Below are 24,947 nucleotides of genomic sequence, written 5' to 3'. Positions count from 1 at the left end.
GGTAACCTCACCTAGCGGTAACCTCACCTAGAGGTAACCTCACCCAGAGGCAACCTCACCTAGAGGTAACCTCACCTAGCGGTAACCTCACCTAGCGGTAACCTCACCTACTGGTAACCTCACCTAGCGGTAACCTCACCTAGCGGTAACCTCACCTAGAGGTAACCTCACCCAGAGGCAACCTCACCTAGAGGTAACCTCACCTAGAGGTAACCTCACCTAGCGGTAACCTCACCTAGCGGTAACCTCTCCTAGCGGTAACCTCACCGAGCGGTAACCTCGCCTAGAGGTAACCTCACCTAGCGGTAACCTCTCCTAGCGGTAACCTCACCGAGTGGTAACCTCGCCTAGCGGTAACCTCAGCTAGCGGTAACCTCAGCTAGCGGTAACCTCACATAGCGGTAACCTCACCTAGCGGCAACCTCACCTAGCAGTAACCTCACCTAGAGGTTACGTCACCTAGCGGTAACCTCACCTAGCGGTAACCTCACCTACTGGTAACCTCACCTAGCGGTAACCTCACCTAGCGGTAACCTCACCTAGCGATAACCTCACCTAGAGGTAACCTCACCTAGTGGTAACCTCGCCTAGCGGTAACCTCACCTATCGGTAACCTCACCTAGCGCTAACCTCACCTAGCGGTAACCTCACCTAGCGGTAGCCTCACCTGGCGGTAACCTCACCTAGCAGTAGCCTCACCTAGAGGTAACCTCACCTAGCGGTAACCTCACCTAGCGGTAACCTCACCTACTGGTAACCTCACCTAGAGGTTACGTCACCTAGCGGTAACCTCACCTAGCGGTAACCTCACCTAGCGGTAACCTCACCTAGCGGTAACCTCAGCTAGAGGTAACCTCACCCAGTGGTAACCTCACCTAGCGGTAACCTCACCTAGCGGAAACCTCACCTAGAACCTCACCTAGAGGTAACCTCGCCTAGCGGTAACCTCACCTAGCGGTAACCTCACCTAGCGGTTACCTCACCTAGTGGTAACCTCACCTAGCGGTAACCTCACCTAGAGGTAACCTCACCTAGCGGTAACCTCACCTAGCGGTAACGTCACCTAGCGGTAACCTCAGCTAGCGGTAACCTCACATAGCGGTAACGTCACCTAGCGGTAACCTCATCTAGCGGTAACCTCACCTAGCAGTAACCTCACCTAGCGGTAACCTCACCTAGCGGTAACCTCACCTAGCGATAACCTCACCTAGAGGTAACCTCACCTAGTGGTAACCTCGCCTAGCGGTAACCTCACCTATCGGTAACCTCACCTAGCGCTAACCTCACCTAGCGGTAACCTCACCTAGCGGTAGCCTCACCTAGCGGTAACCTCACCTAGCAGTAGCCTCACCTAGAGGTAACCTCACCTAGCGGTAACCTCACCTAGCGGTAACCTCGCCTAGAGGTAACCTCTCCTAGCGCTAACCTCACCCAGCGGTAACCTCACCTAGCAGTAGCCTCACCTAGAGGTAACCTCGCCTAGCGGTAACCTCACCTATCGGTAACCTCACCTAGAGGTAACCTCACCTAGCGGTAACCTCACCTAGTGGTAACCTCACCTAGCGCTAACCTCACCTAGCGGTAACCTCACCTAGAGGTAACCTCACCTAGCGGTAACCTCACCTAGCGGTAACCTCGCCTAGAGGTAACCAAGCCTAGAGGTAACCTCGCCTAGCGGTAACCTCACCTAGTGGTAACCTCACCTAGCAGTAACCTCACTTAGAGGTAACCTCCCCTAGCGGTAACCTCGCCTAGAGGTAACCTCGCCTAGCGGTAACCTCGCCTAGAGGTAACCTCTCCTAGCGGTAACCTCGCCTAGCGGTAACCTCGCCTAGAGGTAACCTCGCCTAGTGGTAACCTCGCCTAGAGGTAACCTCGCCTAGTGGTAACCTCGCCTAGAGGTAACCTCGCCTAGTGGTAACCTCACCTAGAGGTAACCTCACCTAGCGGTAACCTCACCTAACAACAGAAACACAGAGCTAATGGAAAAATGGCGAAGCGCCAGGGAGACAAAAATGCTGAATATCTCAAAAAGAAGAAGAGAGGGTACCATGAATGTCACATTGAGTTCGGCTTCATAGAAGCAATGGACAATCAGGGGGGTCGCCAAAGTTTGGCGGTAAAAATGTGGTTCCCTCAAGAAAAAGGTTGGGAACCAGTGGAGTAGATGATGATGGATGTTTAGTTCAACTGAATCTGCAGAATGGACATGATTTTTCGTTCACTATTTCCAAACATTCAGCCATAGTTTGTGATGTTGTGGGCTGGATGTGACCAAATGAAACAGCAGTGACGCCTGGTTGGCCACCAGCAGCAGACTGTTGGCAGATCTCACGTCTATGTTTCCAAAGCCTGTCTGGATCAGATCAAGACATCAGAGTTAGGTAAGAGGCTGGACAGGCTCCAGCTTCTTCTAATCTCTAACAACTGCTAAACATCACAACTTTCTCCTTTACACCAACGGTTGGTGTGAAGGAGAAACAGTGATTTCTTTATGTGTTGTGTTTGTTTGTTTTTAATTGGCTTTTTGAAAAACTTTAACCCTGTGGAGTCTCCAGAAGCTCCAAATAATCCAGACTTGTTGCCTCCATCAGACTAGAAAACAAAGCAGCGTGGAGCCCTACTGTACATTTCCCTCTAAAGTTCTGGCTGTAAACTCCATGAGGCCAGTTTCAGTTTGATGATGATATACCAAGTAAAACTGGAGACAAGCTCAAATAGATTTAGTATCAAATGATAGAACTGGATGGAACCCTCTTATATGGTAGATTTGACACCTTTGGTCACATTTGACACATTTACAATTCTTTATTGAGCATGATAGTGTTCTGAAAGTAAAAAAAAGATTCAAAATCACATTTTATGTTGGACTAAAGGACTAAAAAATACACAAAATGACCAAAAAGGACACAAAATGACAAAAAAAAAGACACAAAATGACCCAAAAAAAGACCCAAATGACTAAGAAAAGACACAAATTTACTAAAAAAAAGACACAAAATGAGAAGACAAATGAACAAAAAGGACACAAAATGACTGACCACACAAAATGACAAAAAAAAGACACAAAATGACAAAAATGACACAAAATGACAAAAAAAAGACACAAAAAAACACAAAATGACCCAAAAAAAAGACACAAAATGACTGAAAAAAGACACAAAATGACTAAAAAGGACACAAAATGACTAAAAAAAGACAAAAAGACCAAAAAAATCCCCCAAAAAGACACAAAAATACACAAAATGACAAAAAAAAAGACACAAAATGACCAAAAAGGACACAAAATGACTAAAAAAAGAGACCCAAAAGACACAAAATGACCAAAAAAGACTTGCAAAGACAGGAAAAGACACGAAAAGGATTAAAAAAAGGACCAAACAGCCCAATAAGACTCCATAGAGTTAAGCGTGCCTCTCAGTTCAGCAGCCGGTCTGCTGGTTAAAGTGTCTTTTTATTTATTACAGATACATGAACAACAATCAGCTGATGCAAAAGAAATGTTTTAATGAATCTTGACACAGAGGTGATGTTTAACAGCTGTTTGTGAAACATGGAGCCAGTATAAATCAAGTGTAAAACGTGTAATGTGGGTGTATTTGGGGGTAAATGTTCCTATTGTTGCTCCCTGCTTGGATCCAGTGAGTAGCCCTCTGATAAAGGCCTATATTTAGATCATTGTTGTGCCATATGGATTTGTGAGTATTATCCTTTTGCCATAAGCTTATCGTCGCCTCATCAACTGGAACTGTTCATATCTGCTGGCAGCCGTAGAACTCCATGAGAGGAAATATACTGAGCCAATGTTAGCAACAAGAATCAGACGTCCAGCGTTTCCAGACAGAAACAGAGAAATGTTCCAGAGGTTGAAGGTGCCTCTAGGGTTTGCCAGGTAGGTTTTATACCGTTTCACACTGGCAGATCTTTTCTGTGCCAGGGATTATCAGGTATTCTAGGACAGGTTATCATGTATTTAGGTTTTAACATGTTGGTTATTTGTTGTTGGTTTGGGCTGATTGCCAGTAGCTCATATTTTCTGTTGAGTAGATGTGCAGCAGGCCTGGAATTTCCTCATTTTAGGGGCGGGGCCACTTGGCCTTTTGTGTTGTCCATTTTTTTGAGGATACCAAGGCCATAAAATAAAACAATGATGTTAAGTCCACATCCATAATGAATTTAATTTAAGGACTAGTAATGATACTTCTGAGGAAGAGGAAGGAGTCTCAGTCGAAACAGTCAAGCAGGTAAATAAACATGTCCTTGTAAAGTAAAATGCATCAATCTTGTGCACCAAATTTGGTGCCTCTCAAAGATTCTAATCCCACTATTCCATCAAATGCACTGATCTTAATCATGGCATATTTTAAGAATTATTTTAAAGAAGAATAAAGGTTCTTGTTTATTTTATTTAAGGCATCTTATTTTGACAGTCTTCTTGTAAATTCTGTGGTCAATTCTGTTAACACGCTGCGCTCTTATTTTGAAAGCTGCATGCGTTTAGCGACGCATGGAAGTTATTCAAAACAATAAGTCACAATTTAGTGTGATTAAAACAACTTTAACTGTTAGCTAATGTTAGCTCGCGGCTAACGAACGGCATATGCAACAGTGTGTCTGGACCTCTGACCGCCATCAGATATTTGTTTGGTATGATCCGTGCTGTGTTCTGATACCCATACTTCCATGAGTGCACTTAAACGCAGCACACTATTTGCACTTACTAAGTACGCAGATTTCAGCAGGTGAGTGTTGTTCCAGATCTAATACTCCGTGTCGAACTTACCGGAAATTACGCTCACGACAGCCGCCGCGGCTCGTCACCCGCCAAAAACTTCCAGATTTCAACGGCGAAAAAAATACCCTTTGTGTTGTTTAATCTTTACTTCTACAATCCGGTAATATGGCTCCATTAACGCAGCAAATGTGGAGAATATGCTGTTGTTTCGGCCGCCATTAAAACATTTTTTTTTCGAGCTGAGCGGCTCCGCCTCTTCCGCTACGTAGACAAGACAAGATGGCGGCCGTTGAGGGCGTAAAGTGTACATCGTTGCACATCATTTGACCGTTATGAGGGGTATCTGGGTCCTTTAGGTACACTTCTTTTCACCACGATCAGAATCAGAACACCCTGCGTACTCAAACTAAGTCTAGTAAGTACGGGAAGTATGGGTATCAGAACACAGCTCTGGTTTTAAGCAAAGTTGTACTCCGATTAGCTCGATGCTAGTCAGTGCTAGCATGTTCACATCTACATCGCTTCAACATAATGTACAAAAATAAATGAAACTCATCCCTATTACTTTTTGTAACAAACCCGTGTTCTCTTGTCCATTCCGGGTTAAAGGAGGTCTTTATTTTGGCATTTTAGACTTTCAGTAGCTGAGAGCTTGATTGACAGCCTGGTGGCGAATCAACACATGGCTCATTAGAATATTCAAATGAGCCATGTGTTGATAGGTCACAACTAAAAAAATGTAACGAATGAAATTACTTATTTTGACACAGTTTTTTTTTGACACACATTTTTAGCCTGTCGGACGGGGCATTTAAAAGCCGGACTGTCCGGTCTAAAGCCGGAGGATTGGCCGCTCTACCGCCCGGACAGGTTGGTACCATAGACGGGTTACCGCATGGGCAAAGTGGGCGTGTGCCCAGGGCCCTAGAGCCAATAGGGGCCCCTGGCCTTCAGATTTTTGTAAATTTTTTTTTGGTACAATTTAAAAATATATTGGAATGAATGTGGCTTTGAAAATGTAGTATGATAATAAAATCAATTAAATGCTTTAGAAATTATAAGATTAAATCAGTAATGTGTGATGACACAATACGCTGGTTGCTGGGGTCAAAGTTGAAAAAAGTGCGTTTTTAAAATGTATATATATATATTGGTTGTGTGTTGCCCAGTGTTATGTGCGTAATGGGAAGGAAGCCTTTGCGCGCACACTGTTTGCGTGTGTGTCCGAGGCCCGTGGTCATGATAATCCGTCTATGGTTGATAGTATTTAGTTCGGCGCAATTATTTTGAAGGCGAAATTATTTATACTCAAAAAAAAACTATATAATTCCAGAGAGGAATATAATTGCTGAAGACTGAGTTAAACATAATCACCACTTTTTACCACTATGGTAACTTTTAATTTTTCTTATTCATAGATTAGATTAGATTAGATTAGATTAGATTAGGTTAGATTAGATTACATTATATTAGATTAGATTACATTAGATTAGATTACATTAGATTAGATTCTGGGTTTATGTGGTTTTATTCTGGTTTTAAATGGTTTTATGTTGTTTTATTCTGGTCTTATTCTTGTTTTAACAGTTAATTTCTTATTTTAAGTGTTCAACATGCTTATTTCTAGATTTAATAATCTTAATTTAATAAATCTTGTCAAGGTAAATTATCTGTCCATGCAGCAAGATCATTTCCCTCAGATTTACTGTTTGATCTGGTCTTTAAACACCTTTTTGCAGTGTAACTAATAAACGAGGCTGTCCAGAGACAGAGTGACAGATGACAACAATGCTCAGTGATAACTAGATGTCAGCTCAGGATTAAAACTGCAGCTTCTAAATGGAGATCAGGGCACTTAAGTATTAATGTGTTTAAGGCATCTAAAGCCTGCTGCTGCCTTTGGATCCTCCTCGGCTCAACACTTGGTCATGGAGCGGAGCAGGAAATATGTCATTGTTATCATTATGGTCTATTATTTGTGTAAATAAACTCAAATTGCATCAGAAAAAAAGAGCGTAAGATCAAAAATTGAATATCACCGTAGTAGATGCTTTTAATTACCGTAAATCAAGGAATAGAAATACAATTCTAAACTGTAGAAAACATTTCAGAAATACCATAATGTCACAAGGACACAATTACCCTAAAACTCAGTTTAAATTCCAGTTTTTGCTGATATTAACATTTACATTTACAGTAGAAAACCCACTCACTGTATTTTTTACAGTGACGTTGCAGGTATTTTACCATAAATGATATATATAATACATACATAATGATTATTATTTTTTTTTTACAGTGCAGAGGAAATATTTCATTGTTATCATTGTGGTTTATTATTTGTGTAAATAAACTCAGACATTTTTAACATTTTAATTAAAAAAATAGGTCTGCAAAGATATCTAATAGCATGTAAAATATGTACCTACATAATAATAATAATAACTAGAAAATTTCCTCTGGGGAAATTTTGAAAGGGCCACGGGGGCTACTGCCGGTGTGTGTACACTATGATGAGATTCTTCAGAGATTTAAAACTATGCCCTTTAACCTCAAAGTGTGTGTGTGTGTGTGTGTGTGTGAGAGAGAAACATGTATGTGGAGAAGTGTGCGCGCATACGCGCGCATTTGTGTGTGTGTGTGTGTGTGTGTGTGTGTGTGTGTGTGTGTGTAGCGAAAATCGCATAAAGTTACCTGTGTGTTTAATTAAAATCACAAAGTTACCTGTGTGTGCGTGTTTGAAGCATGTGTATGCATGTGTGAGGAGTGTGTGCATTTACGCGCATGTGTGTGTGTGTATCTGTAACTGTCATCACATCAAAGATCAAAGCAATCAACAGAATTAACTGACACCTGTTAAAGTTCCGAAAGAGTGACAGCAGCCAGAGGTGGACAGACTGGAATTTCTGGCCTCGAACAGAAAGCATTTTTGGCAAAACCATAATACCTATCATTGATCCGACTTCACTTTGAGCGTCCTGAGTTCTTCCTGAACCTCTACATATGTTTTTATTTCAGAAAAATGAAAAAATAGCTTTGTTAGAGCGATCTAAAAAAACGTTTCCATATCCCTTTTTCAAATATCTCCCTGCGTTTTTAATATGGGAGCCAATGAGGCTGTTGGTGGTGTTGGTGGATCATCTGTGCGTCGTACGCCCAAACTATAACTCTGACAGCTTTACCAGAGGATTGTGAGGGAGAAGACTAATTTTCCTACGTTTCTATGTCTAAATTATTTCTGTAGAGTGAAATTTGCGGCCTGGAGCGCAGTTTTAAAATTAATTTTTTGACAGTTTTACCTCTCCGTCTACACTCTGGTGATGACATCACACACTCTGACACAAACATTCCGTGCAATACACACCCATTATAATCTCAGAATTTCTCCAAAAATGATCATGGTCATTGAACAGGGATTGATAAAAAACTATATGACCTATCGAAACGTGGATTAATACACCGATACACAAGACTTGTGTCTACTGTTTAAAGTTTAAATGGAGTCTCTAGGTGAAATTATGCCGGAGAAGTAGACGTTTAAAACTCTCCAATGATTGTTCTTTTTCGCTCATTTTTTGTCAGCCGTCCCATTCATTTCAATGCAAAATTTTGAGCAGTTTTTCGCGACTTACGTCGCGAAAAATTCGTATTCTGTAGAGAAAAGTAATAGCACACCGATCCCGATCAAACCGCACGTTTTGATATATAATTTGTCCTGCAACTCTTTAAGTTGGACAAAGTTGGACAAAATCGGACATTGGCCAACAAGCCGATATAATAAACCGATTAAATAATGTGATGCTGCTTACTAGATTAACCCTCGAGGCTCCTCAGGGACCAAACGTGGACATTCTGCTAATTTTATGTTTTTGATTCTCAATATATCGGTCAGTTTAAAGGATAATTGTATGAAACTTGGCCAGGGTTTGTTTTTTATTATAACTTTCAAAATTCCAAAATTCCTCTTTTACAAGTTGTATAGAATAGGAGATAACAGTCACACTTTGACCCTTAAGGCCAGTTTTGGTCCCATTGACTCCCATTATAAACACATATTTTTGATATACTGTAATCCTGACATAATATAATGCTTTTCTCATGAATCCCTAATAAATCTAAGCCTCTCCCTTCAAAATACATTGGACAACAGGTTTTAGGTGTGATGACCCCCTCCAACCACCAGGGGCAGCAGAGATAAATCACACACAGTTTCAATGGTTCTCTGAGCTTGTAAAATGCATGACAATGAATGAATGAATTAATGAATGAATGAATGGATGAATGCTTTATTTCGGTTACAAAACAAACAAAAAACAAATAAAATGAAATAAAATCATGTTTTTACAAAAGAATCCATCAGCAATGAAAAGGTTAACTCCATAAAATGTTCTTGGTGTGTTGGGATTGATATAAAGGAGTTATCAATTATTGACCAAGTCAAGGCTGTAATAACCTTATACCATAAATAATCCACTCTGCACCTTATTTTTTTTAAAATATTGCATATTTTGTGTTTTTGCTCCTGAGAATATATGAGGTTCTTGTGACAAAAAGGGCATTAAAACATAAAAAAAGTACATCTATGTTCGGTCTGAGGCTGCTAAAAGGTTTGATGTGGTGAAAGTGATTTTTTTTATTTTTATACATCACATTTTTATGACACTTGTATGAGAGGGACCGTTTTGGGACCTTACGGTGTAAAGTGTGAGGTGATTTTAAAGAGGTTAGTTCAGTCTTTTTAATGGCTTATGTGTACTTAACAAAAAGAAAGAACACCTTTTTACAGTGTAACTGTAAATTTGAATGTAAATATCAGCAAAAACTGTAATTTAGACTGAAAAGTCCCTTTAATTTTTTAGGGGTAATGTGTCCTTGTGACAATATGGCATTTCTCCATTAATTTAACATGAACATTTTAATATATATATATATATATATATTTTATATATAATATATATGTTTTACAGTAAAATTGTGTTTTCTACAGTTTTTCCAAAAGTTTTGTACTATTCCTTGACTTACGGTAATTTAAAGTGTCTAGTACACTGTAAAAAATGTGTGTAAAATGACAGTAAAACACTGTCAAATACATCAGAAATAGGGCATAAAATGAAAAATTGTATATCACTGTATTAGACACTTTTAATTACCGTAAATCAAAGAATAGCACAAAACGTATACTTTTACTGTCATAAACTGGAAGAAACTCACAGTTTTGCTGTAAAAATATAACATTTTCATGCAAAATTTATGGAGAAATACCATGATGTGTGAATGAATGAAACAATAACCCACATTTGCTGATATTTACATTTAAAATTAGAATAGAAAACCCACTCACTGTAATTTTTTTACGGTGAAGTTCTGGCAACCACAGCTGCCGGTATTTTCCCGTAAATTAAACAGATTATTTTTTACAGTGTACGGTAATTTTACGCCTTATTTCTCATGCAATCTGACAGTTTTACTGTAATTTCTGCAAACCTTTTTTACAGTGTGGCAGATGAAAAGCCCCGCTGCTGTCAGTCAGAGTCTCTCAAATCATTCTCAGCCTGGTTTTTTGCTGTTTGTGGCGTTTTTTCTGTCATTTTTCGGCGACTTTAGTTATGTAAGAGATTAAACGTGCGGGTGAAGGTGGAGATGTTTGGAGCGGACAGTGTGTTAACTGGAATTAGAGGCGCACACACACACACACACACACACACTCGGTGCATGATGTGGCTGCTGGCTGAAGGCTGAAGGCTGGAGGAGCTCCTACCGACCCACCGACCCACCACCGACCGACCACCGACCCACCACCGACCTACCGGAGACCTGGCTCCACAACAAGATGCCAACATTCTCAGTGATGTATAAAGGAGCTGTCATCATTAGCAGGTAGAGGTGTTTGGTGGGGGAACACCGGCTGTCCTCACACTTCACCAGGTGTTGAGTGTCTGTTGTTGCAGAATCAACTTTACAGCGTGTTGTTTTCTGGAGGAAGAACAAGTTAGACGGAGGATTTTAGGAAGAAAAAACGCGTTTAAATGGACGCGGAGCTGGAGCGGCGCTGCGCTCTGCGCGGTTAATCCTGTTGTTGCCTTACCGTGGTGGTGGTGTGTGTGTCGGTGTTTCACGGTGTGTGGAAATGGTGCTTAGTGTGGAGATGTCGGTGTGTTGCATGTGGGTGTTGAGAGGAACACAATGTGCATCAACATGTTGGTTAAAGCTCGAGAAACTGCGTTTAAATGGAAGCGGAGCGCGTTAAATGCTGCTGATGCGTTCTAGTGGCGCTGCGCAACGCTGCTACATGGAGTGTGTCGGTGTTTTTTATTATTTTATTTTTTATTTGATAGGGACAATGCATTATTAATTAACATAAATACAGGACATGCATTAGATGTGCTGCATATAGAGATATAGCTTCAGCTCATTCAACTCCTGTCTCTAGTTGGGCTTTTACAACTACATACAAAATCATAATACTATAAAAATACAAAATAGAATAAAATTACAAACAATTACAATATACATTTACCCTGAGAAAAAAATAATAAAAATAAAATAAACCCTGTATATAAATAGCTTAGAGTTCTAAGTTAAGCTTAAGATAATCACAAATCTATACAATATCTACAACAATAAGGAGAAGAGAAAGGAAGAAAAGAGAGGAAAGGGAAAAAATAACAATCTTACATAGCAATTCAAGGTAACTACTCAAACAAATATAATAATAATACAAAGGATAAAAAGAAAAACATTGCAACCCAATCCAAAATAACTAGTTAGACTATAACACTTTAACAACGGGTACAGCTCTGGTTTGCTTTAAACCAAAACGAAGTGTTTTTGTGAATGTTTCAAGATTAATCATTGGTTTGTTACGGTGTTTTATGGTGTTTCATGGTGTTTTACGGTGTTTTACGGTGTTTTACGGTGTTTGTAAATGGTGCTTAGTGTCTAAATCTCGGCCTGTTGCATGTGTTGTGTGTTGAGAGGAACATTGTGCATCAACATGTTGGTTAAATCTTGTGAGCGTGTGTTTCTGCTGTTGTTGTGGAGAGGATTGACCCATAGATATCTATGAGAGACGTCTCCATCTGTCGTCTACGCAGCTGGTGCGTCACGCGCAACCAAAGGTACACTGAAAAAAATAATCTGTTTAATTTACGGTGAAATACCGTCAGCTGTGGTTGCCAAAAATACAGTGAGTGGGTTTCCTACACTGTAAAAAATGTTTGAAGAAATTACAGTAAAACTGTCAGATTGAATGAGAAGTAAGGCGTGAAATTAAAATTTTTATATCACCGTAGTAGACACTTTCAATTACTGTAAATCAAAGAATAGCACAAAACTTTAACTTTTACTGTCATAAACTGTAGGAAACACACAGTTTTGCTGTAAAATATAACATTTTCATGTAAATTTAATGGAAAAATACCATGATGTGTAAATGAATGACACAGTGACCCTAAAAATAACAGGAATATTCAGTCTAAATGACAGTTTTTGCTGATATTTACATTTAAATGTACAGTACCTTATTTACAGGACCTTCTGAAACTTTGAGAAATTATACTAAAAAAAAATTTCAAACCTCCAGTAAAATATTCAAACAGATGTAAAACAGAAAACAGCTTCATATCAGGAGAAAACCACAAAATAAGTCCAACAACAACAACAACAACAACAAGAGCACCTTTAAAAAAAATTAAAAAATCAAAGCTCCATAAAGTGCACATTTAAATAAAAAAACATCGTAAATAAAAATAGCCTATGAAATAAAATAGGCCAATCTTTTTCTGAAATAAATATATTTATATGAGAAAAGAATAACAAACATTACAAAAGAACTAAACAAAAATGAACTAGACAGATAGATAGAGACAATAACAACACAATTAAATAAAAAGAACAACCTAGGCATACTTCAAGCAATAAAATATAAAAATACAATAAAAATACAATGCAATAATACAATAATAATAGTACAATACAATACTATATAAGAACTACAAGAGCTATTTCGATAAATGTGATACGGTCTAATTAAATACCACATTTAAAAATATATACTATAGTATGTCAGTTTTTGTCAATAATGGTCCAATTTTAAAATGCTTAAAATGGGTCGATTATAGTATTTTGAAACATATTAGAGCATCATATGGCCAGAAATGACAGAAAAACACCATATTATGGGATGTACAAAAATGACCCTTTCAAAATAAAAGTCATGTCGATTTTTGTCAAAAATGCAAAAATTTTGAAATGCCTAAAAATGCTTAAAATGGGTTAATTATAGTCTTTTGAAACATATTAGAGCATCATATGGCCAGAAATATTTATATTTATATGAGAAAAGAATAACGAACATTACAAAATAACTAAATATGACAAACCCTCGTAAGGGCAGCATTTATATAGAAAGAAAGAAAAAAATTAAACTATATTGATAAATGTGATATGGTCTAATTCCATATCACATTTAAAAATATATTGATATATCTTTTATATGTATATATCGCCCAGCCCTATGTCAGGATGTAGCCTACTTTATCAGAATAAAGGTTGTGAAACAGTTTTACCTTCTTTCTCTCCTTCTGTTGTCTCAATGGGTTTTTTTTCATCAGGTCCCATTTTTACAATTTTGATGGTGTTTTTTGGTCATTTTGTTTCTTTTTTTGGTCATTTTGTTTCTTTTTTTGGTCATTTTTTTCTTATTTTGGGTCATTTTGTGTCTTTTTTTAGTCACTTTGTGTCTTTTTTTTGGTCATTTTGTGTCTTTTGGTCATTTTGTTTCTTTTTTTTTGTCATTTTTTGTCTTTTTTTGGTCATTTTGTGTCTTTTTTTGTCATTTTTTTCTTATTTTGGGTCATTTTGTGTCTTTTTTTTTTGGTCATTTTGTGTCTTTTGGTCATTTTTTGTCTTTTTTGGTCATTTTTTTCTTATTTTGGGTCATTTTGTGTCTTTTTTTTGGTAATTTTGTGTCTTTTCTGGTCATTTTGTGTCTTTTTTGATCATTTTGTGGTCAATTTGTGTCTTTTTTGGTCATTTTGTTTCTTTTTTGGGTGATCTGAACTGTGTGTGTGAGATTGTGTTCAGTGAGTGGGGGTCGCGGACAACATGCATGTTAAATTGGGGGTCGCAACTCAAAAAGGTTGAGAACTACTGGTTTAGAGTACATGTTTATCAGGCTTCAGAATGATCACACTGTAAAAAATGTTTGTAGAAATGACAGTAAAACTTTTTTATTTGAAATTTGCATATCACTGTAGGAGACGCTTTTAATTACCGTAAATCAAAGAATAGTGCAAAACTTTTGAAAAACTGTAGAAAATACACAGTTTTATTGTAAAAATATTTTTATATATTTACAGGTAAAATTAATGGAGAAATATAATATTGTCACAAGGACACAAATACCCTAAAATTAAAGTGACTTTTCAGTCTAAATGACAGTTTTTGCTGATATTCACATTTAGATTTACAGTGTAAAACCCACTCACTGTTCTGGCAACCACAGCTGACGGGATTTTATCCTAAATTAAACAGATTTTTCTTTACAGTGCAGGACTAATGTCCCTTTCCATTATTGACCCTGTTTTTTCCCTTTATCGAAGCATTTGGTCTGTAAAACAAGTGACTAGTAAAGCTGAGAGCATTTAGAAACATAAACAGAAGACGCCTGGTTGTTCTGTTATGTAACGACAGCACAGAACAACTTGGACCTCCAGGACTTCAGCCACAAACTTTAAAAAAAGAATTAAGAAGAGAGTCTTGGATTTTGTTTGGGTTTCTTCTGCTGGTGCCAAACCGTCTGATTAAACGGAGTAAATATAGTGTCTGAGCTGCTCAGGAAGCCTGCAGCGTCTGGGGCATAGAGCCTCTCATTTGACCAGAATAAATGTTATTTTGTGGCTATAATTGTACATAGTTTATCTTTGAAAATGTAAAAAACATGTCAGCAAGATGATGAAAGGTTTTTCCAATCGCATTTATGTTTTTAAGGCTTTCAAAATGCATGAAAAGTATTTAATAGTGGTCCAATTGAAATAAAAACACAATTTTAACCATGAAAGTTCATTCTTGTCCTTGCAAACTGTAACAACAGAAGCTTCAACCAGGACCCAGTTGACAGATTAAATCCAGAGCGCAGCAGACAGATGTGATTTAGGTTCATTTAATTTGATAACATGAGCAAATACCTCACTTTACATTTTTCCCAGTCGACAGGGTTTCACACTACACTGTAAAAAATGTTTGTAGAAATTACAGTAGAACACTGTCAAATTGCATCAGAAACAGGGCGTAAAATTAAAAATGTAATATCACCGTAGTAGTCAGTTGTAATTACCGTAAATTAAGGAATAGTGCAAAACTTTTAAACTGTAGAAAACACGTTTTTTTTTCATGTAAAATTAATGGAGAAATAATTAATTTAAATACCATCCTGTCACAAGGACACAATTACCCTAAAATAAAGGAACTACTCAGTCTAAATTACAGTCTTTGCTGATTTTTACATTCAAATTTACAGTAGAAACTCACTGTATTTTTTACGGTTAAGTTCTGGCAACCACAGCTGCCGGTATTTTGCCGTAAATTTAACAGATTTTTTTTTACAGTGTAGGACATTGAGTATTTTTATGGAAATTTTTGTTTCATAAAAGCTCAAATTTGGAGCCTCTCACACATTCTTGTGATTAACACAACTTTAATTGTTAGCTAAACAATTGTCTTGTAAATTAATAGTAGAATACTGGCAGCAGGGTCGCTTAGAGTTTCCTTACTGTTTTTTTTATTTACTTTACACTAATTTACTGTGATAAAACCACATACTGAATTACAGTAAAATCCTGCATTTCATTGATTTTTACAGTAGACTAAAACATAGTATAGTGCTGAAGCTCGTTGCAATATTGTTGCAGGAAACAATGCAGTCATTTTTTGTAAATCATATATTTTATGGGAAACGGCAAGCTACCTACAAATATTGCCCAGAATGCATTGTTTTCTACAGTATAATACAGTTTTTTAATGGAAAAGAGCATGTTACTGTCACTATTTGGCTGTTTCCTTACAGCATTCTGTTACAGTGTTAGCTTGCGGCTAACGAACGGCGTAATGCAGCAGTGTGTTTACACTTTAAAATGAACTCAAAATTTCAAGGCAACAAACTTTAAAAATTTTAAGTTGGACAATTAAACTAAATATTATAAGTTTAGTTTTTTAGTTCGCTCAACTCCCACTGCTGTAGCTCATTAATGAAACCCATAGTCACTATGGCAACAAGGAGGAATGTTGACAATATCATGACATGCATTTTATTTTTTATTTTTTATTTTGTTAGAGCATTATAATACAGTGCTTACTTTCAGACAATATACAATAATATTTCTGCCTCTCACAATCAAGGTTTTTTGTTTACAAAACAAGAAACAAAATTTTGAATTTTGAACAAACTGGGAAAGGTAGGCATATATATATATATATATACAAGAGCAAATAGAAGAAAAGAAAAAGAAATAATCCACCAGGGAGTTTCGAAATGAAATATAAGTGATGCAAACTAATCATTAGAGCCAATAAAACATTAAATAATAAAGTAGAAAACAGCATTCCAGGCTCATCCACACTGCAAAAAAGCCAACTTGTATTTTTTGGCCTAAAACAGTGATTTAAGTTGGTAAAACTTGGAAATATAAATTATTGACATTTAGGGCAATAATGTAAGTTAGCACAACAAAGGAAGCCAGTTGTCTGCTCAAAAACAAGTTGGTGAGTTGTTGTTACTTATATCTTTAAGTTGGGGTTCACAACAAGGGACAATAGTTCTGATAACTCTTATTTCTTTGTTGGGAAATTCGGTCATTAGCGAAAGCTAGCGGCTAACTGATGCTAGCGGCTAACTGATGCTAGCGGCTAACTGATGCTAGCGGCGCTGCTTGTTACAGCTACAAGAGTAGCCATTAGCGTATCAATGCTAACTCAAAATTGTGTTCGCAACATTAGCTGACATTTCATAGCGGCGTTACAATCGTGCCACTTCAGCACATTGCAGAAGTTAGCAGAAGTAAGGATTAAAAGTTATTACAATGTAAAATTATAAGTTAGTACAACTTACAGTTGAGTTGACAAAAATCTGAATTCAGAGTTGAGCAAACATAAAAAACAAAACTTAAAATATTTAGTTTAATTGTCCAACTTAAAATTTAATCGAAGTTTGTTGCCTTGAAATTTTGAGTTCACCCAACTTTTCTTTTTTTGCAGTGTATACAGTACTTCTGTCTGTTCCACATTAACATATTCAACCCACTTGGACCAGTTTAATACGTTTATCTTTCTGAAGGCGAAGGGAGAAGCTAATCCTCTCCACAAGATAAATGATGATATGCACTCTTTATGTATTTTCATGGTAGCGATACGTCAGATATCTGATATGTCAGAGCCCTGGAGTCAGACGTCTGTGATGTCATCAGCTTCCTGTCAACAGTCTGATGTTCCTTTTGATCCTCACTTTGTCCTCGTTGTTTCATGACAGCAGTCTCAGGTTGCTGCTGAAATATTCATCATCCAGCTCGTCATTCTGGAGAAAAGCAGGCAGGGAACGCCATCGTTACAGATTTACACAATATGAACATGATAAACTATATTTGATCAACAAAGTTAGTATAGTTAAGTATTTTCAGGTATTTTCGGACAGTAAACTGGCTTAAATCAGGGGTCTTAAACTGAAATTACCTGGGGGCCGCTGGAGGCAGTACCACAATGAGCAAAAAAAGACACAAAATTACTAAAAAAAGACACAAAATGGCCAAAAAAGACACAAAATTACTAAAAAAAGACACAAAATGACAGAAAAAACCCCAAAATTACTTAACAAAGACCGAAAAAGGCAGAAAAAATACACAAAATTACTTTAAACAAGACACAAAATGACCAAAAAAACCCACAAATTTCCCTATGAAACCATAATAACAATATATTGCATTTATATAGCATGTTTCTAAACACTCAAAGATGCTTCACAGGGAATAAATAAGTAAAAGAAGAAAAAACAAAACAAAGTGTTTGTTTATAACCTGTTTATTAAACAAAAGCTGTCATGAAAACTTTTCTCTGAATTCTGAGATAATAAGAAAATCAGGGGAAACATTATTTTGAATGAATTTTGAAGCATTTAAACTGTAAAGTATCCATCAAATGAACTTGTTATTTAGAGTCAAAAAAGCTACTATACTAAACTATACTATACTGTACTATACTATACTATACTATACTATACTATACTATACAGCAACAATAAAAAGACAGTAGATGACATCAGGTGTTTGTGTTAATGTGTTTTATTATTCATGCAGCAGCAGCATGAAGACTAAAGCTAAAAAATGCAAAGACCTAAAATCAGAACATTTTCCAATATGACAGTCTGAAACTATCCTAACATACCTAAATCTCAGATGCAATGTCCAGATGTTGAGGTGCATTGTGGGTAATGTAGATGCAGATTGAGGTTTTGACCAGGAAGAAAAATGTGTGGAATAAAATCAATGATATTTCTGCAGAAGTGACATCCATTCATCATCTGTTGTATCGATCTATTGGGAGTCAAACAGTGTCATAGAACTGCTGAATGTTTTTTTAGTTGATTGATTGATTGATTAATTGATTGTATTTATGGATTATAAGTAACTAAAAGAAAAAACATTTACATTTAGGAGGCTGTATCAAAATGACCAAAAAAAGACACTAAATTACTTTAAAAAAAGACACAAAATTACCAAAAAAAAAGTAATAAAAGTGACCTTCCACACACAACACAAGTGCCATTCATAGTGGCTTGTTGAGTCAGGTAAGGTCTGATTTTTAAAGTGCAAAGCAGCATGACAGACGAGAGTAACAGAGGAGACAGAGACATTTGACATAAAGATAAAAAACAAATGACCACAATTTAAATAAAAAAGGGAAGCTGAAATATCAACATCATTATTATAATCATTATAAAATGTCATTATTAATTATTAAATGTATAAACCCAAGTAAAAAAACCCTTCTGGCTACATTATTCACTTCACACGGACACATGGCCCTGGTGGTGTTGTTGTTGTTGTGACACATGAACACACACAAACACATGAAAATACACAAAACACAAACAAACTGAGGAAACATCTTCACCAGTCTGACAACACAAGAGCAGCATTTAGAAAACAAACACCACAACACAACAGAAGTGTTTCCAGAGGACACTTAAAAGTGACGCACACGTCTGGACACGCTTGATATTATCACCTTATTTGAAGATAATTATAATTTCACCTTATAACCTTATAAAGATCATAGTGTGCTAACGTTAACGGCCGATTGATAGCATGTTAACGTTAGCCGGCAATCCATAGCATGCTAACGTTAGCGGGCTAGCAAGACGAAGACCAACTGGGTGCCGTTGAGAGAGACCAACTAAAACGTGAATCATTCATTTATTTGATTTGTTTAACTGCAATGTGATTGATACGGGCTAGCGGGCTAACGCTAGCAGGCTAACGCTATAGATCGGCAAGACCAGGTAACTAAGGCGACACAAGAAATTTAACATAAAAATAAAGCACAAGTGACCACAATTTAAATAAAAAAAGGAAGCTGAAATATCAACATCATTGCAAAATGTCATTATTAATTATTAAATGTATAAACCCATGTAAAAAAAACCCCTTCTGGCTACATTATTCACTTCACACGGACACATGGCCCTGGTGGTGTTGTTGTTGTTGTTATTATTGTTGTGTTCAGATAGGAGATATGAAGAGGAGCATCTGTAGGGTGAGAACTCTCTTTCTAAAGATATCTGCTGCTGTGTTCTCTGATGTTTGTGTCAGACGTGGCACCAAACCTTCCTGTTCCACAGCTGGAAACTGGATCTGTTTATGTGAGTCAGCATTCTGAAGGTAAAATGTTCATGAAGGAGTCACAAACTGTTAATCCGTCCAGAGGTTTATATATTTACAGTGTGGCAACAAAACAGTCGCATCTAGACCAGAGCTGGGCATTGGGCGGCCCCGGGGGCCACATCCGGCCCGTTAGCTGTCTCTGGTTACCCAGAAATCACTACAACTGCAGTGCTTTTATTTTGAAGGCGGTATATTTGCTTGCATGCATACCCAACTGCAAAGAAACACGTTCCACAAAATCCACTGAGTTACCTCGGTACTTTGTAAAAAAGACATATTGTTTTTTGCATAAACATCCATGCTCTATATAGTTTTAGTGGTTTGAATGTATGTTTAGTAGCTGAATGACGGTCGACTCTTTAACTGATAGTTCACTAGATTTATTTAAAATCGCTCCATGAAAATAAAATTAAGACATTCCTTGGTCACCTTGTGAATCCACCGTAAGAAAACAATAACAAACATTAGCATTAGCACTGGAGCTAACAAGCGCTTTACTATAGTTAAGACAACAAATATAGCCACTAATATATATGACAGAAAAAAATAAACTTTAACAAACCTTGTGCCCTGTCTGTCACTACCTTTCAAAATTAAAGCACCAGTTTCACACTGGATGGCACCTTTTCAAAATAAAAGCATCATAACATTGTTAAACACCTAGAAAATTTACAAACAAGCTATATAACACAAAAACACCAATAGGAACCTTGTTAAAGGTCATTTACAGTTGTGTTTAAAATAAATGGAAAAGTGATATAGTGATTGGAGTATTTAGTATTTTATTTCCAAGGGACCTGGTCAGGGACTAAGTTGTCTTGTTGTTCCCTTTGTCTGTTTTTCTGTAGCAGATTTACTGTTTCTGTCCAGGACTGACTATGACATGGACTACTTGGTTCTCTCAGCTACAATATGTTGGTTTTGCATGTTAGACTGGTCTATTTGTGTCTTTTACCACCAATAATTGTTGAATTTCTTCCAAAAAAATGGAATACAATGGAATTTATATATACAACTCAAAAAATGGGGCCTCTACATGCATTACATTTTAAAGTAGTTACAGCGTGTCTCACAGCTCGCAGTTCAGTTCATTAAAAATGTAAGAAAAACATTTTTCATGTGGAGGTTTGTCTCAGTAAAATGACTGAGGAGCACAGAACTTAATGTTTTCTACAGGATGTAGCTTTAGATGAGACATATCTATATGTAGCAATATCTCAATTTTAAGCTTCTTTTGGTGACATTCCTAACCAATGATTCATTCAAGGGACTTCACAAAGATTCAACCCACCAGCAGGTTTTGAGTTCATTTTTATATATAATATTTAATATTTCAGGGGTTGTGTATTTCAACAGACCGATATCTCCGATCAAACAGGTTTATGCTCCCATCGCATGTGCATAACGCTTCTGCAGAGCATCTCAACAGAGAGCTCATATTTACAGCACATCGACATGATCCTGGGAGATTAAGGCTTGATAATGCCCTATGCTAGCTAATGCACTGTGCTAGCTAATGCACTATGCTAGCTAAAGCACTATGCTAGCTAATGCACCATGCTAGCTAATGCACTATGCTAGCTAATGCATTATGCTAGCTAATGCACTATGCTAGCTAATGCACTATGCTAGCTAATTCAGCCAGAAACAACAATCTATTTTCCAGCGGACTAACGCTATATATCACGTTATAACATGAAAATATCATGAAAATATCATGAAATAAAGTGATAATTTCACATTATAACGTGAGGTTATAATTATCTTGAATTATCTCCAGATGTGTGCGCCACTTTTAAGTGTCCTCTGGAAACACTTCTGTTGTGTTGTGGTCTATGCTGCGTTTTCTAAATGCTGCTCTCGTGTTGTCAAATATATGAAGATGTTTTCTTAATTTGCTCGTGTTTTATGTATTTGCATGTGTTTTCTCATGCTGCAGCGCTGTGAGCTCTCAGGGACACCGTAATAAACACTTTTTAACACTTTCACAGTAAGAACACACTCCAGACTCAAAGCCCAGGTAGAATCAGACAGCTTTTGTTTTGGTTTGGCATTTACACCAACATGAAAGACTGAGTGTCTGTTTCCTAGCTCAGTGCTCTGTTCCCAGTCTTCTACCTGGAGAAGCTCTCTACAGATATAAAGATAAACTAAACAACAACAACAACAAGTATTTTGCTTTAAGTGTGTGTATTCATTTTGTCCTCTCTTCTGTCTCTTTGTCCATCTCCAACAGGACACTAATGGGTCCATACGGAGTAGACAGAGCGGTTCATTCCATGGAGTTTACAGACTGTGAGAACGGCCTGGGTAAGTGTTTTTTTCTCTTCGGTAACCATGGATACAAGGAAATGCTTGTCAACCTTGCACAGGTTGCTTGTCTCTCACACAGCTAACACACACACATTGACAAAACTTAGGGCTGGGCGATATATATCAATATAAAAAATATATCGATATATCTTTAAATGTGATATGGAATTAGACCATGTCGCATATATCGATATAGTTCAGTTTTTTTTTCTTTCTTTATATAAATGCTGCCCTACTAGGGTTTGTCATATTTAATTATTTTGTAATGTTAGTTATTGTTTTCTCATATAAATATGTTTATTACTACTGTGATTTTGTCACAAGGACTGATTTTTATTGTAAATTATACAGCACTATACTGTAAAAATCAAACACAGTGATGAACTGTGAATAATACAGTAAATAACTGGAGATTTCACAGTGATTATTTACAGTACAGGGGCACATAATAATCCTGTTGTTGCTAGAAGAATGCATTGATATTTTAGCGTGCAGATTATAAACGGATCACTGTTCATTTTTTGAATATATCTATTTTTGTGCCCCTGCTTTTGTCGGGTTTTAAGTTTGTTTTTTAAGGGGTGTGGCATGAACAAGTGAGCCCTTATCGGTAGAATTCTGCTATTTTTTAGTCAGAAAAAACGATACATTTATTGATAGGAAGTCTCAGTGTGAACTAAGAACATGATGTATATCCCTGTTTATCATCCTACACTATCTGGCAACAGAGTCTGGCTTTGAACAGCTCAAATAATTGAATTTTAAAGGGATTTTCTCTGCAGAGTAGGTATCCTTGTTAAGTATCAGTGTGTGTGCCTGGGCCAGGAACTAGGTCATTTGGCAAAGCCCTAACCTACTTAACTCAGCTGGGTTAAGAATGCAGGGAGCTGCTGTTGTTTTTATCCTTCCTGCACACACTGCACACACCCTACACACTGCACACACTCCACACACTCCACACACTGCACACACCCTACACACTGCACACACCCTACACACTGCACACACTGCACACACTGCACACACCCTACACACTCCACACACTGCACACACTCCACACACTGCACACACTGCACACACCCTACACACTGCACACACTGCACACACCCTACACACTGCACACACTGCACACACCCTACACACTGCACACACTCCACACACTGCACACACTCCACACACTGCACACACACTGCACACACACACCCTACACACTCCACACACTCCACACACTCCACACGCTTCACACACTCCACACACTGCACACACACCACACTCTGCACACACTGCACACACACCACACACAGCACACACTGCACACACTCCACACACTCCACACACTGCACACACACCACACACTGCACACACTGCACACACTCCACACACTGCATACACACCACACACACCACACAATGCACACACTCCACACACTGCACACACTGCACACACTCCACACACTCCACACACTGCACACACACCACACACTACACACACACTCCACACACTCCACACACTGCACACACACACACACACACACACACACACACACACACACACACACACACACACTGCACACACTCCACACACTCCACACACTGCACACACACACACACACACACACACACACACACACACTGCACACACTCCACACACTGCACACTGCACACACTGCTTACACACCACACACACCACACACTGCACACACTGCACACACTGCACACACTCCACACACACACCACACACACCACACACTGCACACACTGCACACACACCACACACACACCACACACACCACACACTGCACACACTGCACACACACACCACACACTGCACACACTGCACACACTCCACACACTGCACACACTCCACACACTCCACACACTCCACACACTGCACACATTCCACACACTCCACACACTCCACACACACACACCACCCACTGCACACACTCCACACACTGCACACACACACACACACACACACACACACCACACACTGCACACACTCCACACACTCCACACATTCCACACACACACACACACACCACATACTGCACACACACCACAAACTGCACACACTCCACACACTGCACACACTCCACACACTGCACACACTGCACACACACACCACACACACCACACACTGCACACACTCCACACACTGTACACACACCACAAGAAAATAGAAGATAAAGAATCATATGATTTGGGGCGGGGCTACCTTTGATTGACAGGTCACTAACAAGGCGAGCCGTCACCAGGAGAGAAGCAGAACAATGTGTATCCACGGCAACGTGTCAATAAAGTTATATATAACGTTATATAGATATAAAAGAGGAGGTTTAGTGGTTTGGTCTCATAACTTTGAGCCTTTGACTGTATTTTGACTTAATGACGTACTATCTGAAGGTTTTGTTCAGTAAAAATGTCTTGTTCAGCGTTTGGTTGGACTAACAGACACTCCAAGGAGGTCAGCAACAACATTTAAACTAGCATCAGTTAATGTAACATGAGTGAGTCAGGTTGAGGTGTAGAGAGGCTGTAGTCAGAGATCAGATCCCTCTCCTCCTCCACACTCCACATATGCTCTGATCCCCGTATCAGAAACAAGATGGAGTGTAACGCTGAACTGATGCTTCCAACGGGACACAAACCAACCAGACGTCACTACAAACATTATTTAGATACAGTCTGTGTCATAGAGTACCAAAATAATGTCCTTCCACCTCTACATTGACTAAAATGAAGCAAATTAAATTTTAATTACATTGATTCGGGCATTAAAAAATCAACCCCAAAGTCTTGCCAGCCTTTATAAACTGCTGATGTATGAAGCTGAAGACCAATAATGAAGTATGTGACTATGAAGAAGGTCTTCCTGTGTCTGCGTGTGCCCTCAGGACTTAAAGCAGCAGACAGGTGAGAAGAAAAGCAGCTTATAGTCGTCTAACTTGAATCACGTGTGAGTGTTCA

General features: G+C 38.1%; 1 protein-coding gene across 1 annotated transcript in view; it reads left to right on the top strand.

Moving 5' to 3' along the window:
• The window catches only part of si:dkeyp-72e1.9 (syntaxin-binding protein 4), a 135,474-nt gene that overhangs the window by 34,713 nt on the left and 75,814 nt on the right, over window positions 1–24,947 (top strand). The window contains exon 2 of the mRNA XM_059347881.1: window positions 21,902–21,975. Coding sequence (XP_059203864.1) covers window positions 21,902–21,975 — 74 coding nt within the window. The remainder of the gene's footprint in view (window positions 1–21,901; window positions 21,976–24,947) is intronic.

The sequence above is a fragment of the Centropristis striata genome, chromosome 13 (genome assembly GCF_030273125.1).
Source record: "Centropristis striata isolate RG_2023a ecotype Rhode Island chromosome 13, C.striata_1.0, whole genome shotgun sequence".
Lineage (NCBI taxonomy): Eukaryota > Metazoa > Chordata > Actinopteri > Perciformes > Serranidae > Centropristis > Centropristis striata.
The sequence above is the reverse complement of the archived record's forward strand: the minus strand, read 5'-3'. Positions and strand labels throughout refer to the sequence as shown.